At 37.2% G+C, this 17,755-nt stretch overlaps 1 protein-coding gene across 47 annotated transcripts in view; it reads right to left on the reverse strand.

Moving 5' to 3' along the window:
- The window catches only part of RIMS2 (regulating synaptic membrane exocytosis 2), a 340,243-nt gene that overhangs the window by 208,962 nt on the left and 113,526 nt on the right, over positions 1–17,755 (reverse strand). For 37 of the 47 annotated variants that reach the window (XM_037381123.1, XM_037381084.1, XM_037381117.1 and 34 more), the window contains 3 exons: positions 12,727–12,773; positions 11,445–11,557; positions 3,579–3,626 (listed from right to left, as the gene is read on the reverse strand). In XM_037381123.1, coding sequence (XP_037237020.1) covers positions 3,579–3,626; positions 11,445–11,557; positions 12,727–12,773 — 208 coding nt within the window. The remainder of the gene's footprint in view (positions 1–3,578; positions 3,627–11,444; positions 11,558–12,726; positions 12,774–17,755) is intronic. The other 10 variants (XM_037381121.1, XM_037381127.1, XM_037381119.1 and 7 more) reach the window with 1 other exon arrangement.

Here is a 17,755-nt window from a genome sequence, read left to right on the forward strand (position 1 = left end):
ATAAGGGAAATCAGTGAAGAAATTCTGGATAATATTATTATTGCCACTTCCTAAATTCCTATCTCATGAATGCTTGACTGTTTGCTTAGCTATGCAATTCTAACATTGTCTTGTGTACAGCACATACAGGCATGCCATATTTTAAGTGAGAACTTTAGATTTAAAAACAGGCAATGTCTGAAGCTTTTAATTCTATGCTACACTGTATTTGTTATATAAGGTTTGCTTCATGAATCTCATGGAACAGAGATAAAACTTGTGCCATTGGGAGAGACCGCCTGCCCTGTAGCTTTCTACCCTGGAGATTTCTACGACCACCACCTACTCAAACATCACTGTGTTTGAGACAGCTGGCCAGGCACTTTTGTTCTTCTGTTGTACATGATAATTTTCCATGTAACCTATATAGCTGTTTATTAGTATAATATATTAAAATGGAAATACAACTTTTCTTTTCTACATTATTCTGAAACAAGATACATGAGCAGGATCTCTTGAAAACAAATAAAATTCTCAGTTTATTTTAAAAATACTTAGAGCAATCATTTCTGGATTTAAGATTTTGCAGATGTAGAAACTGTCCTGAAGTGGTAAAGTCTTCAGTATGGCTGAGGTGAGCTTTGGATGCTGTTAAACATACCTCTAACAAATCCTGTCTACTAAGGTTGCTAAACCAAACTATTATTGCTGTCTGGTTTAGTTGCTCTCTGATAGGCTGGAAAAAATACAAGAAAAGGCTGACAAATTGAAGAGCTTCTAGGTTACAAAGGCCAGAAAATTATGCAGGTATTTAGGCTGCCCTAATCTAGATTTTTTTAAGAAAAATATTTTTTAGTGGCTTAATCTTGATTTCAATAATGTCAGATAGACGCACACATAGATTTTTATACATGATCAAATATACTGATTTTCTGTATTAAAGCAAAAAGGATGTCTGAAATTTTTGAAGTTAGAAAAAAACAGTAGTTTCATGGCAACTCTGGCTCAAAAGGAGGCTCCACCAAGTAAACAAGAGATACTGCACGGAAGACACAAATTTAAGAACAGATTGCTGCCTACAAAGGTATCACAAAGCATTACTCTGTAAGTTAGAAAAATGCTGCTATGCTAAACTCTATCTAAAAGTTCAGGAAATAAATATGCACATTTCCAAGTACTATAAAATTAGTAAAAGTTCAGGAGAAGGGTGCATGGTAGGGAGAGAAGGACATTGAGTGGTTTTCTTCCCGATAAAGTAATACTGATGGGCTTTAAATCATCTACTGATGTAAGGGCTAGAAAATTAATGGAATGACATGGAGGGAAGAGTGGAAGAGGAACTTGTGCCAGCATCTGGGACATTTATCACCAGGATCAGTTTCAGACTAACAAGTAAAGAAGATGTAAGCAAGAACAAAGATGTGCATTTCTTGTTGAGAGCAATGAAACAAACTGGTATAAACAGAATGCTTGGAGATCCTCCTTCTTGTAGAGAATTCTACAGACACAGCTATCACACAGCCCACAATGTAATGTATACTTCCTGACAACCATAAACAGCTCAGAGCTCCAAGTTAGCTAATTTCTCATGCCAAAAAGTAATCAGAGTTCTGCACTGCTGTTGGGCTGCTTCTAATACCCTTCTTTAAAGATCACTGGAGAATTTCTGTTCTTCTCTGCAGAGCGCACTGTAAACATATCTTGAATTAATCCACTTAAAACTATCTACCATCCCTACTAAAAGTGGGCAGATGGGGTACTTTTTGTTTCAGTCTAGTCATAAAGATATTGCCAAGGTCACAAGTTTGAGTTCTTCAGGAACTCTTGTCACAAGCACTATGTTTAGCTTTGACTGTCACTGAGCTCTGCAAAAAACTGCTAGAGAGGTCCACAATGACTCCACAGACACAGAAACTGGGACTAAAGACAATTCTTATCCACAATATCAAAAATAATCCAACCAGAGATGAGAGAGTAAGCCTCATACGCTTTCATCTCTTGCTGGATATTCTCTACCAAACATTACACTTGTTTTATTTATTCAAATGACTACCATAATTCAAAGTAATTTCTTTTTTCTTTAGAGGATATTAGTCTAAGTAGAACTGGCAATTTTTATGTCCATATCTTTATTTTATATAATGTGATTAAAATAAGGAACTACTACATGTTATTTCTACATTACAGTATTTCATGAAATATGCAGGTTTCAGACAGATGTTTCCTTTTCAAATTGAACAATGAATTGTCATATAAGTGCTTAATTTATTTTGTACATATCTAAAAAGAAAGTATTATAAGACTACTTATGTAATATAAAATATTTACCTTTATGAACTACTTAACAACTTGTGATTTAATTTGTGCTCCTCTGACTTCATTACCATGAACAGAAGCCAAATTTCTTAATCATGCTAAAGGATGCTTTTAATTTTTAATACAAATCCAGTTTATGTTAGCCAGCAAATAATATTATGTTAACCTAAAACAACACTATCAAGACACTATTTTTTTAATCTCAATTTTTTTCTTAGTGGTTTTTTTTTTTTTTATTTTGAATTTACATTTAAGCAGTTGTAAGGATTACTTTTGGGAAATAATACATTGTGAAAAAAATTTTACTTTATCAAATATGAGTCATAAACAAACCATTTCCTACATTTTTATTTAGAATTCCTTTATAAATATATATATATGATCTTTTTTTTTCCATTTCAATATAAAATTTAGCCACCTCATTCTGATCATTTAGATCATCCTTAACATCTTTCCTTGGGCAACTGATTAAACAAGAGAAACATTTATACAGCTCCCACTCAAAAAATTAACATCTCCATAAAGATATTTTGTAAGAAAAGCAGATAATATTCTATTTACAAAAAAATTGAAAAACATGCAGCAAAGCAAGATAAGCATTGTAGCGTATTACTAAAACCTACTTTTGCGTTAACCTACAGTACCTTAGGAGTTTCCTAATGAAAAAAGGCAAACAACTTGTACCTAAACAGAATCCCAAAGCTAAATAAGTTTAGTAACACAATGGGGGAATTCATTTTTTATATAGAGTTTTGATTATTTTGACATACTTTTAAAATGCAAGAACCAAGTTTTATACACAAGAAATTTCTTTCTTTAAACAAGGTACAAATTTTTTGCCTGTCTTCCACTCAAGGCGCTACTGTTACTTGGAAAATGCAAAAAAGGATGAATTAAGTAATGATAATGAATGATTTAAAGAGACATTCATCTTTATATAATGACCTCAAGCACAAAATTATTTATTGCTTAAACAGTACACACATTTTGTATGTGGGATGCATAGCCATCATCACTATTGAAACCTGTATAAGTTTAATATTTGGGTAAACAGCAAACAAAAACTAGTTGTCTCTTTAAATTTTAATTTAGTATTTTAATCCCCATGCAGAATTTTACAAGCTGCTCACAAGATGACATGAAACTTGTTAATATGGTTTAAAGCAACACGCTAAAAATATGGGGAAATGGACTATAATGTAATTTTCCTACTATGCATTTTCCATAACAAACAAAAGAAAAACCCACAACTTTAGTTTCTGTCAGGCAGACGAAGTCTTTACCTGAACCCTAGGAACAAAAGGCGTTGTTCTTCTACTAAGGCTTTGGCTCTGGTAAGCAAAATTAAAGAAAAAGCAATAAAACAAAACCAAAAAGGACAACACGCTGGAAACTAAAAGACCAAAAGTAAAAACGAAGACACACAACTATTACTTTAAAAATAGCTTTACACCAACAACGTATTTATCTAACACAAAGTACTTTAATGCAATGCATAAATTAAATCTGCAAATCTGTTACCAAATCATATCAAAACCCTGTGATGGAAATTCTGGCCTTAGGGAAGTCAGCAGAATTTTTCCCACTGATTCCTCAGAAGCAAGGATTTCACTTTGCAGGTCTACAGATAACATTTACAATAGATTTAGAAATAACATTAACAAAAGGACCAGGTCAGCAAAGTGTGATTTAAAAGTGGGGTAGGAAACATAAGTTCAGCTTGATCATCTCTTTCAGGAAGATTGTAGCTGCATGTTCAAAGACAGAAAGTACATTTCACACACTGACAGCTTTGGTTTCTTTCTAAAGTAAAGAAAGTAAAGTAAAATTTTTGCTGGTTTCTGCAACTTTAAGAGGCATTTCTATAAAAAGCCCTCCTAAATACTTAAAAAATGATTAAAAGAAAGTTAGTGCTATCTGGCATTAGCACTACATGGGGAAAGGTACAATTGATGTATTTCAGTTCTCTAGCAATCATGATGGAAACAACATATGGTAGATACAGAAAACCCTTCTTGAAATGGGATATAGAGCATTTAGCAAATTTAAGTAGCTGCACTGCACACACAGACGCATTTCTAATTTATTTTTGTCATGTAACACTTCAGACCACACACAGCCTTGTGGCTTTCCAGTGGCTACATCAAGACTACATCAATACAGGCAACATTACTTAACATCCTGGACTAGCTGCAAACTCCAGCCAGACACTTCCCATCTTCCACTTAGGGCAACAGCTAGTGGAGTGGCACAGAAAGGGGATGGAGCACGGGGAATGGACAGGAACAGGAGCACATGTTGATAACTCAGAGGGCCAGTGAGTGAGGGAACAGGAGCAAGGGAGTAGGTCACAACGACAGCAATTTGACACATTTTAATCTCCTTTACCTCCCTGCTTGGTTTTCCTGAGATTATTCATCTATTTCAAAGTGATGGACAGAAGCTGCCATTCAATATTGACTTCTGTAAGAAATTTACTCAAAGTATGGAAATAGGCAGTGTGATGATGTTTCTGCCACCCTCCTTGCTTACTTGGCATGCACAGATGCTGGTGAAATCTGTTCCATAAAATGTGTGAAGTAATCTGTTCTCACACCAAAGCAAGAGGATATATAAGATAATTTGCAGTCTGGATCACGGGTTTTGTCTGATGTGTTCCTGTGCTCTGTGAGGTGTAGCAGCTGCACACTGCTCTCCACTCGGCAAAGGCAGTACTGCATAGGTCAATGTATATGTGCCAGAATGTGACCTACTCACACACAATAAAAGTAGATCTTCAGTTTGTTTCTCTTCTGTGTTACCAGAGAAATATAGATATTCCAGAATATCACAGTCCTAAAATGAATAGAATATTTCCTACCATGAACCAAGGACCCTCACCTGTCATATTCTGCCTTGGAAAATGGAGTGCAATAAGCACATTGTGTGAACTGCCTAGAATTTTCCAGGTTTTGAGATCAGAGCAACAGCAATTTACTTGTGTAGGGGTAGAAAGGGGAGAAAAGAAAGGGAAAAAGGAAAAGGTGAAAGATGGAAGGAAAGCATGTCTCATACTTGACCTCATCCCCCCCAATATGCTGACATAGCATATCCTTCACAATGTACACTATCCGCTTTCTAATATGCTACAGATATTGCAACTATAATTAATATGTCTGTATTTTTATTACTTTATAAACTCAATATGTATGGAAAATCTATTGAAGAGGTTGTGTAGTTCAGCTGTTCAAGGAAATACATTATTTTTATAAATTACTTCCCTTTTCTCTTATAATTTCCACTGGTACAAAAATGAAATATTGTAATTTTATACCTGTATCCATTTACACAGTCTTCTAGTCATGTTATCAGTCTCTAAAGCTAACTATTGCAAAAGCATTCCAAGTTATACTTTTCATGCAGTATTTAGAAAGTAGCCAGAATGCAGTAATGAAGTGAAGAGCACCAACACACAAAGAATTCTGACTTATAAAAAAATGATATAAGAAAAAAAATCAGTGAAAATGCACAGAAATAGGAACCAGACAAAGCAAATAATAATAAAACATTAATTGCAATAACAGTCAGATACTCCCTTGAAAAAAGAATGTGGATCAAAAATGCCATAAACTGCACAGAAATCAGATAAATTATTTATATACCTTAGTAAGTTATAACATGCAATAGTTTACTGTACCTGGACATAATTTGTTCAATTAAATACGTTTTTGGATAGAATAACTATTGATGGAAAGAAGACTTCCTAGCTATGTGAGATGGTTTGCTTCATGGGAAATCCTATTAGCCAGCTCTGGAGTGTCACTGTAACCTCAGCAGAAGAAAACAGGTACACAGACCAATGCCGACACAGAGGAAAACAGAAAACCAGACAGAGACAGACATCCCTGAATAACAGAGAGGCATCAGGGCAGCTACACTAGCTAAAACCATAGTGCACATAAACAAATAGATTCCAAACCACTCTTAATATAAAAACCATTGAAGAATCTGTGGCACTGTCTGAATAAGGATGCATATATCCAAGTATTTATTCAAACACTTCAGACCTCCACCCAAATTGTAAGTATCTCTACTTCTCCCACAGCTCTTGTATTTCACAGCCTATTAACCACAGCTGCCCTACCAATCACAGAATCACAGAATGGTTTAGGTTGGAAAAGACCTTTGAGATCACCAAGCCCAACCATTAACCCACGACTGCCAGGTCCATCATTAAATCACTGTTGCTAAGCACCGCATTGACCTGTTTATTTTAAACACCTCCAGGGATGGTGACTCAACCACCTCCCTAGGCAGCCTATTCCAGTGCTTGACCACCCTCTCTGTGAATAATTTTTTCCTATTATCCAATCTAAGCCTCCCCTGGCACAACTTGAGGCCGTTTTCTCTTATCCTGTCACTTGTTACCTGGGAGAAGAGACCAACCCCCACCTGCCTACAGCCTCCTCTCAGGCAGCTGCAGAGAGCAATGAGTTCCCACCCTGAGTCTCTTCTCCAGACTAAAAAAAAAAACAGTTCCCTTACCCACTCCTCAGAAGACTTGTGCTCCAGACCCTTCACCAGCTTCACTGCCCTTCTCTGGACACACTCCAGCACCTCAACATCCGTCTTGCAGTGATGGGCCCAAAACTGAAGCCAGCATTTGAGATGTGGCCTCACCAGTGCCAAGTACAGGGGGACAACAACTGCCCTTCTCCTGCTGGACACTAGCCAGGATGCTGTTGGCCTTCTGGGCCACCTGGGCACACTGCTGGGTCATGTTCAGCTGGCTGTCAACCAGCACCTCCAGGTCCTTTTCTGCCATGTAGGTTTCCAGCCGCTCTTCCCCAAGCCTGTAGCGTTGCGGGGGGTTGTTGTGACCCACGTGCAGGACCCAGCACCCAGAGCCTTCCTGCCCTCCAGCAGATCAACACTCCCCCTCACTTGGTGCTGTCTACAAACTTACTGAGGGTGCACTCAATCCCCTTCTAGAGATCATTGATGAAGATATTGAACAGAACTGGCCCCAGCACTGAGCCCTGGAGAACAGCACTTGTGACCAGCCACCAGCTGGATGTAACTCCATTCACCGCCATTCTTTGGGCTCAGCCAGCCAGCCATTTTTCTAGTCATGGAATAGTATATCCATCGAAGCCATGAGCAGCCAGTTTCTCCATGACAGTGCTGTGGGAGACGGTGTCAAAGGCTTTTACTGAAGTCTAGGTAGACAATGTCAGCAGCCTTTCCTTCATCCACTAAATGGGGCACCTTGTCACAGAAGGAGAACGGGTTTGTCAAGCAGGACCTGCCTTTCATAAACCCATGCCGGCTGGGCCTGATCTCCTGGTTGTCCTGTATGTGACACATGATGGCTCTCATGATGATCTGCTCCACAACCTTCCCGGGCACCGAGGTCAGGCTGACAGGCCTCTAGTTCCCCAGACCCTCCTTCCTGCCCTTCTTGTAGATGGGTGCCACACTGGCTAACCTCCAGTCTTCTGGGACCTCCCTGGTTAGCCAGGACTGTTGATAAATAATGGAGAGCAGCTCCCTCAGTACCCTTGGGAGGATCCCGTCTGGCCCACAGACTTGCGTGTGTCCAAGTGAATCAGCAGGTTGCTGACCCTTTCCCCTTGGATTATGGGAGTTTCCTTCTGATCCCAGTCTGTCTTCCAGTTCAGGGGGCTAGGTACGCAGAGAACAACTGGTCTTGCTATTAAAGACTGAGGCAAAGATGGCATTAAGTACCTCAGCCTTTTCCTCATCCTTCATGGCAACGTTTTCCCCGCTGCAACCAATAAAGGATGCAAATTCTCCTTGGCCGTCCTTTTGTTTCTAGTGTATTTGTATAAACATTTTTTGTTATCTTTTGTGGCAGTGGCCAGCCCGAGTTCTAGCTGGGCTTTTGCCTCTCTAATCTTCACCCTGCATAACCTTATGACTTCCTTACAGTCCCTCCTGAGCTGCCTGCCCCTGCTTTCAAAAGTCAAGTCTCCTTTTTTCCCTGAGTTCCAGCCAAAGCTCTCTGTTCAGCCAGACCTGTTGTCTTCTCTGCTGGCTCGTCTTTGGGCACATGGGATCAGCCTGCTCCTGTGCCTTCAGGATTACCTCCTTGAGAAATATCCAGCCTTCATAGACCCCTTGGCTCTTCAGAACTACCTCCCAAGGGACTCTGTCAACCAGGCTCTTAAACAGGCCAAAGTCTGTACTTCAGAATTCCAAGGTAGCAGTTCTGCTGACCCCCCTCCTTACTTCTCTGAGAATTGAAAACTATTAATCTTGTGATTGGTATGCCCAAGATGTCCCCCGACCACCACACCACCCATCAGTCCTTCCCTCTTTCTAAACAGCAGGTCCAGTGGGGCATCTCACCTGGCTGGCTCCCTGACCAGCTGTGTCAGGCAAATATCTTCCACATGCACCAGGAACCTCCTAGACTGTTTCCTTTCCGATGTGTTGTATTCCCAACAGACATCCAGTAAATTGAATTTCCCCTTGAGAACAAGGGCTAGCAATCGCAACAAGTTCTTCCAGCTGATTGTAGAATGTTTCATCTGCCTCTTCACCATGGCTGGGTGGTCTACAAAAGACTCCCCAAGGATATCTGCCTTGTTGGCCCTCCCTCTGATTCTTACCCATAAACACTAAACCCTATTGTCACCATCATTAAGGTCCTGGCAGTCAAAACTCTCCCTGACATGCAGAGCTACTCCACTGCCTCTCCTTCCTTGTCTATCTCTCCTGAAGAGTTTGTAGCCATCCATTGCAGTGCTCCAATCATGCGAGTTATCCCACCATGTTTCCATGATGGCACTATGTCGTAGTCTTCCTGCTGCATGATGGCTTCCAGCTCCTTCTGTTTGTTGTCCATACTTCAGATGTTGGCATAGATGCACTTCAGTTGTACTATGGATCTCACCTCAAACACTGCCATGCCACTCGCAGGTTCATCTCTAACAAGCTTGGGTTTATTCCCTACCCTCTTCGAATCTAATTTAAAGTTCTCTCAATGAGCCCTGCTAACTCCTGACCTAAGGAATCAATTCTTTTCAATTCTCTTCAGGTCATCTTTTTCTAAAAATACATTTTAGTCTACACATTTCAATGTTCCCAGTTAGGTGCCACATTGCTATTGATCCACACCATCTTCAGACACTGTGACAGCCAGCTTTCCTTGCAAAGCAAAAGGCTTGGTACTACCCTCCCAAAGCCTTGAGCCAACAGCAGCAGGAGCTGGGTTGTGCTATTAATATGACTAACATGAAACACCACTAATTCCAATTTTTCTTTAGCTGGTGAGGTAAGAGAAGTTTCTGAATTTTCAAACTGTCTACTACTGTTAGGCATCTACATTGAGTTACTGAACATTTCTGACTCCAGTGTCAGTTAACTGGAGCTGTGTGTTCTCAGATACCAGCTGCATTCTGAGGGAAACAAGGATACTGTGTAGTAGGGAGTATTGTATATAACTGCAAACAGTACATAAGGGAGTACAAAGAGGACAAATTTAGGAAAGATCTTAGTCTCCTAACATTATTTGGTTTCCTTAAATGGAAAGAAATGCTATAAAATTATTTATTAATAAAGGCATTTGTATCTTGAAACAGGCAAAACTATTTAAAAATAGGAATGGTATCTTCTTTACTTAACACTGAATTTATATGCCATTCTGAGATACAGCACACTGTAAATTCTGTTATTGTCAGTAAATCAGAATATATCTCTAGATCTCCTGATACCATTCTCATGTACCCCAAACTGTAATATCCCATCAAACCACAAAATCAACGGGCTTACTGACTTTACTAATAAAAATACTAATCTTAAATTCCTGAAGATTTTGTTTTTGAAACTGAGAAAGTGAGGAAGTCAGTTCTGTGTGGTTTCTATTTTGACTATCATTCTGCAGTGTCTGTGCATTGGACATCTGAGCAACTAACTCTGGATCTTGAATTTCATGCTGGGAGCTAGGAATCAAAACTTTTTGTCAGCCTAATCTTTTATGACTTAGCCAAAAGAGATTTCTTTCCCCCGTTTCCACTATCAACAATTTTTGCCGTCTTGTTAAATTAAATTGGTTTATAGACACCCCCGTCTGTGTATTTTGATAGTTCATGTTCATATTCCCCTGACACTGTATTTTGTGCAAAGCATTCTGCACTCTACAGTCAATATTTCTAGTTTTCCATTTATCCAGATGATTAAGTTTTTCAAAGTAGTTATGTACAACAGTTACAGAAAATTAAAATTATGTATTGTAGATGGCTGGTCTGATGAGCAAAACAAATAATGTCTCATGCATTTCAACATGACTGCTGAACAGACAAAAATATGTCTTCCACTCCTCTATCGATACCATAAAACATTTCTGTGAGACCTATAAACAGTCTGCTTAGGTTTTATGAGTATTTTTATGGTGTACTCATTATCTTAACAGAAACAACTTGGAAGAAACATGAATCTGACATTTGCAAACTTGTTTAAACACCAATTTTGCACTGCTTTCATTCTATTTTCCCTTCCTTTTCAACCTGTACCAGGCCACAACTGAGCACTTTTGAAAAATCACACTTTGGAATTGTAAATGACACAGAAAGGTGTACAAAACTCAGGTTCTTCAGTTTGGTACGAAAAATTGCCCTTTTAAGGAAAACATTCATGTAATGAACTTTGCTCTCAATGTAAGTGAAGAACAAAAGTAACATTGGTACAAAGAATACATTAGTGAGCAATCAGAGGGATATCAGGGGAAAGGAATATATGAAAGCTAATGCATAAGTAATAAGCAATATTAATGTCCAAGCCCACAGGTAATAAAATCTACCAACTGTACAGGTAACTGTTACAGTTGAAAAAGTGTAAAATTGTATACACCCAACAGCACAAACATAACTGGAGGACAAGATTAGATGTCTCAGAAAATTTTACTCTATCAGTTTAGCTTACTAGGTAAATATACATATATATATAAAAAACCTCAGCATACATAAAATTTCCAAAAGTAAAATGGAATGTCCTTATGAAACTGTGGCCCTGCCTACACTGAGATATATAGCATTATCAAAAATTTAGCTAGTTTAACAGGAAATCTATGTTATGGGTAGCTTGCACTCTGCAGTGAGAGTTTATGCTGCAAAAGGCATATAAGGATCAATAAAATGTTTACATACTGAAAGTTGTCCAGACAAGAACTGTGGAACATCCCTTAACATGCCAGGACTCATAGGAGAAGTCACTGAAATAGAAGGTCGGTCCATTTTTTGAGATTCAAATGAACTAGAACCTGTAATTATAAATAAAAATATTTTATAAATAGTGGCACATACACATTTTTTACAACAGTCTTTAAATAAAAAATGTAGAAATATAACCAAATATATAATAAATTTGTCATAAATATAATGTTTTCATCTATTTAAAATTACCAAATAATCATACACAATCTTTTGGTGCCCAGATGCAATCAAAACCTTTTATTTATAGAATGAAAAATAGTTTATTCAGATATTTCTGACTATAATTATGTCAGTAAGTTGAAGGCCCATAATTCCTAAACAGTAAAGTAAATGCTTTACTGTGGTCAGAGGAATACAGTTTTCTGATTTATTATCTTGTACAATCAGATTAATTTTTAATTAGTTTTTTACAAAACATCAAGATGCATTTCATGGGGTTTGTGCATTTTGTTTCAAATCTACAAGGTCTGCAAACTGTCAAAGGACAAGTTTTGACATATAAAACATAGAGTAAAAGTAAAGTCATTTTATAAATACAAAAGACAATCCACATCGCACAAAACATAAAATGGATTTTATTTTAAGACTTGGCTGATCAGTGAAAAATTATTGGAGCATTTTTTCGTATTATTATAATCAAGTTTATTCCACTGAATTTATTCATGGCTTCTATTATAAAAGAGTTCTAAAACAATGATAAAAAATAACTCCAGGCTGCAACTCATCTTATCAGATCTAAGCCAAAGAACAAGTTATTTTTCCCCATGTGAAATACTGGCTTAGCCAATTTAAGGAGTGCTGAATGGTTCTAATAAAGTAGAAGTATTCCAATTTCAAAGAGGCTATCTCTCAGGTTGTAAATAAAGAACATTTTATCCCCATTATTAGTTTAGAACGTTCAACTGAAATGCAAGACAACAAAACAGGAAATTAAAAATTACTATTAATGCTCTTATATATTAGTTAGAACCATGTTTTTCTTTTTAATCAAAAATAGCCTAAGCCTATAACCAAATATCAAGCCCAAATTAAAATATCCTGACTTTTGATAGTTTATTATTAAACAAAGGTAGATAGATAATACAGTAAAATGACATATTGAGACAAATACGGACAAAGAGACAAGAGCTATACTGACTATAGGTGACATTTTTCAATCTATTTGTGCTTACATAAAAGAGAGAGAAGATTTTCCTACCCCACAATTGAAACTTACTGGACTCCAGCTGTGCATGTGTGCTGTCAGGTATTCTGGGTATGTCCCTGAAATCAGGAAAATTAAGACAGGCTGATCCTTTATCTAACAAACATATTCAAATTTCAGTTATACTATAACACTTCTCAAGCCATCATGGAATGCCTCACGAAAGACGTATGATCTGCTGGCTGTCTTCAGCCATCGGGAAAATGTATCTTGTATCCAGTGTAAATAATTTCAGTGGCAAATTGAAGCCTACAGAACAAGTGACTTGGTGGATGCAGGAGAGAGGCTGCACAGTCACAGATGAAATAATTCAGTAAATAAATAATAATAAAAAAAGAACAATCTCAGAGTTAATGGTAGACTACAACTGTGAGCGGTAGACTTTATGATGACATTATGCATTAACTAAATGTATTGGACTCTCACTCAAACGTACTAGACTTCCAGCCCTAATATGGCCTGCACTATCCTTGATCCCAGATTTGGACAATCTTATCTTTTCTATGACCAAGTAAAATGTGCAAGTTCTTTTGGCAAAATCACATACTTGCATATACATGAGATTTTGCAACACTTGTATTAAATGTGTATACAGCCACGTAATTTTAAAGCACTCAGTTGTAATGACTAAGTACCTCATTACGCCCACCCAGCCCCCAGAGGAACATATTCTTCCTATGAGGGGCAAACATTACTGTATGCTAATAAAAAATATCAATATGCTAATAAATAATTTTGGAGGTATTTGAGCAAAACCAAGCAAGATGAAGACCTTCAGCTCTGAGTCACAGTAAGAGCAATATTTAAAATCATGATGTGTGTTTCAGTGCAGTTGGTTTCTTCAAGGTTGCACAGGGTGTCAGTGCCCAGGCGCTGGCAGTGGGGGCTACGGGGTGGGGGTGGGGGGCTTCTGTAAGGAGAGGATGGAGCTGCCCTGTGCCAGGCACAGACAATCCCAGCTGATTCCAGTCAACTCCAAACAGACCCACTGCAGGGCACAGCTGAGCCCATCAGCCAAGAGGGTGGTGGCTCTGTGATAATGTATTTAAGAAAGGGCAAAAAAAACCCTGTGCAGCAGCTGTGAGAGAGAAGAGTGAAGAAAAAAAATTATGAGAGAAACATCCCTGCAGAAACCAAGGTCAGAGAAGAAGAAGGGAGAGGGGGGATGACAGCAACCCCCATTCCCCATGCCCCTGCAATGCTTGGTGGAGGGGGGAGGTAGAAGAGCCAGAAACAAAGAAGTGAATTTGAACCTAAGAAGAAGGGAGGTGAGGGGAAGGTGGGTTTAGTTTTGGTTTTATTTCTCAATATCCTGTTCCCTTATTGATTCCTAATAAATTAAATTAATCATCCCCAAGTCAAGCTTTTTTTGGCCATGATGCTCAAATGACATATTGAGACAAATACAGACAAAGTATTTGTCTATGATCACTCATGGCTGAGTGATGTCCCCACTCTTATCTTGACCGATGGGCTTTTCTTATTTCCTCCTTTTGTCCTGCTGAGGAGAAGTGGGAGAGTGGCTGGGTGGGCATTTGGTGGCCAGCCAAGGTCAACCCACTGCAAAGGTATATGAAAAGGAAGAAGTTAAAAATGCTTTCAGCGAAAACTAAAAATGTCTGATACAATGAAAAAAAAAAAAAAAGAATCTGTACTGTATATGTAAATAAAACGTCTCTAATTCCTTTTTGGTATTCTTTTTCTAAACATTTTTCAAGACTTACTAGAAAGACTGCTTTACTAAACAGATTGAGGAATCTTTCCAAGTGACTTGATGCATAGTACTCAATAATTCAAATGAATCAGAAGGCGCCCAACTGCTCTAAGTGCCCACTGCAGACAAGGAAAAATCACTGTCCCTGTTGTTAGTAAGCAAAACTTGTCAGAAACTTACAAGGGCTATTGAAGAAGTTAATATTTAAGTTTACATATTTGATATATGTAGAATCTATAAAGGGACCCAATACTCACCTATTACTTTACTCTGAAATATACTCCTGAGCCTAACTTGTAATTTCAAAAAAAATTCAAACTCATTTGTATTGTATGAGTTTGAGAAGAAAACTTTGAAAACATGTATTATTGTGAACAGATGGAATATGAGTTTTCTATAGATAGCTGAAACAATAAATCTGAAAGCTTTGAACACTACCACTGATGCTCCTAAATCATACAGATCCCAGTATTTCATGGTAGCGTGAATGGTACATCTTACAAGGAACTCTCACTAAGATGAAACAAATGCAGGAGAAGAAGTAGTTATCGGCATCTCTTTATATTTTAAGACATGTTCCACTGCAAGCAAATTTTATAGAGCAATTAATAAAACACAATTCATTATTTCTTCAAAATTCAAAACAGTAGTAACTATGAAAATAACACGCATTTTAAAAAAACTATTTCTGAGATGTAGAAAGCAGAAAATAGGTAAGTTCTTGTGTATAAGAGACAGACATCTAACAGAGAATAGCAACATGGCCTTCAATTTTTATTTTAAGATGGAAAAAAGGATAAATTGCATGCCAAAATGGTATGACCTTTTTTTTTTTTTTCTAAGGGACCTTTTCATTTAATCTTCCTTTATTAACTTTGCCTGTCATCTTCAGTTTTCATAGCAATCAGTCCATAATAAAATTAAGAAGAACTAACAATCGTGTTTACTGGAATCTGTTTTTGTATTCAGATATCGGAATGTGACAACAGGTTCTCTTTCTCAGCTAAGTTAATAGGTAGTAACTATTTGAAAATTTCTGGCATGAGTTGGTGTGTTATCATGAGACCATCATGACACTCTATAAGTAATAGGATATACCTCAGTGCAAAAGTGCAATCCTTCAAGTGGGCATCTATTATTCTAATTTAAATAATTATCAGGTCTGACATCTGGTAAATGTGAACATTTAATTATTTTAAATACATTGAAACTTTATTCTCTGGGGCAAAACACAGACCTATGGCATTACTTTTCCTTGGGCAAGCATAAGGTATTAATTTCTATAGGTCATTTGATGATGACCTGAAATCTTCTAAACTAAGAAGATAGTATGGTATTTCCCATCAGCTTAAATCTCAGGAAAAGCACTTCTGAAGTTATATTGTCAATATCAAAATCCAAAGAATTACATACATTTTACTAGTATCTAAAACCTTACCAACTTGCAGACAGTATTCATCAACAAGACTTCAGTTATAAACCCATTTAGATTAGTAACTGGAGTTTTGGAGGTGAAAACCCTCTTTTACATCTGCTGCAAAAAGACATGACGGATCAAATACACAGAACAACATTTTTAGCCCCGATCTGGCTTAGTTCTTCAGACTGTGGTGCTGAAGAAGGCATCTTAAGAGCCTAAATCACTTTCTTTAAGGAATTGCAGATGAGCTGCTTTAGCAAAAACAAGTGGAGCACATGGTAACGTAACAGAAGACATGATGATAAGAAAGGTAAACAACAAACAGTAAATATAAAAGCACAAGAAAGAGTACAGGAGGTCTTGCACAATGAAGAGAATGCAGAAAGAAAAAAAATATTGAATATTTTCAAGACATGAGCAGTTTATTGAAACTTTTGCTACAAACTTCTGTTTGAGATTAACTATGGAAGATCTTACACCTGTATGGAATTAATTTGAAACCTCCTTTTCTGAGAGAATATTTTTCTAGTAATATAATTTGTCCCTTAGCATTACTAATATACCTACAACTCCCAAGTTATGCAAAGGTTTTTAAGGATAGGACAAATGGTACAGCCTTTACCCTAAAGGGGTTGCAAATTCAATATATGTGTAGGAGATAACGTCTCATCTCACTGCAAAGATCGTTTTTGTTATTGTCAAGTTTGTTTAAAATTGTCAAACCAAATTGTTTCTACACATTAAATTCCTGAAGTGTCAAACACATTAAGTTCCTATTATAGCTGAACTGATAACAACTTATCTTCACTGTAATTCCATCCTCAGATTATATGGTTCCACATATTTTTTGTAGTACTTCTTAATTTTAGTTATGTTACCCGTGTTTTCTCATATAAAGGTCAGATGATTGTATGTATCTTATAAAAAATAAAGGGATAAATATACTTATTAATATATAATGATAGAATCATAGAACAGCTCAGGTTGGAGGGGCTCTTGAAAGACCACCTGGTCCAACCTCATATGGAAAAGGGAGTCTACAGGAGATTAGTTAACACCCTGTCCAGTTGTGTCATATACATAATAAGTTCTGTGGGGAGAAAGAGAAAGTTCTTAACAACTATAAGCAGATTCAAATTCAGTGATAAGCACCCCCCTCTTCATAGCCCTGGTATGATCAGCTATGGAACTTCCAGTGGAGAAGTAAAAAAGGGATGGATGTGACTGTAGGCTGTAGGAACTTGGAAGAAAAAGAACAGATGAAGAAGGGGAAGTATTCATAGTCTAATATAACAAAGCAACTATTGCTATGCAAGAAAAAATTAAGTTGACATTGAGAAGTAGGTCTGAAAGTTAAGTAAACTAGTAAGTAAAGCACCGAAGAAAAAGCGCTACATAATACTAGCTAAACCTTTAGATATGTTCTGTATTAGACAACAAGCAGTAATTTAATAGATTTCATAGATGAAGATGATGAGAATGTCTATTCGAGATTTTCCAAAGCATATTGATTATGTCATTAGCATACGGTACTTTGTGCAAAATTCTACATTTCAGACTCTCAATAAATAGAGTTCATCATCAGTTCATAGACCAAATATTAATATATAATTTAATATATATAACATAAAAATTGAAATTAAGAAACAAAATCAGGAGTCAAGAACTGCAACAATAAAGAGTATAACCACAGCTTCAATGCCGGTATAGGCTGGATCACCAGCTAAAGAACCACAGAAGGGAACCTACTTTTGACAATATTATTAGACATTGCCTGGGACTCCATCAGAGAATACAGGATTTCAAACCAGCTTTTTTTACTTACTGGCCTAATCTATCAATCTAGCTATTCTTTGGTTTACAGACTTTTGCATACAGTTTTACTGTTTAAAATGTTTCTGAATCTG

This window comes from Falco rusticolus, chromosome 3 (genome assembly GCF_015220075.1).
Source record: "Falco rusticolus isolate bFalRus1 chromosome 3, bFalRus1.pri, whole genome shotgun sequence".
NCBI classification, from domain to species: Eukaryota; Metazoa; Chordata; class Aves; order Falconiformes; family Falconidae; genus Falco; species Falco rusticolus.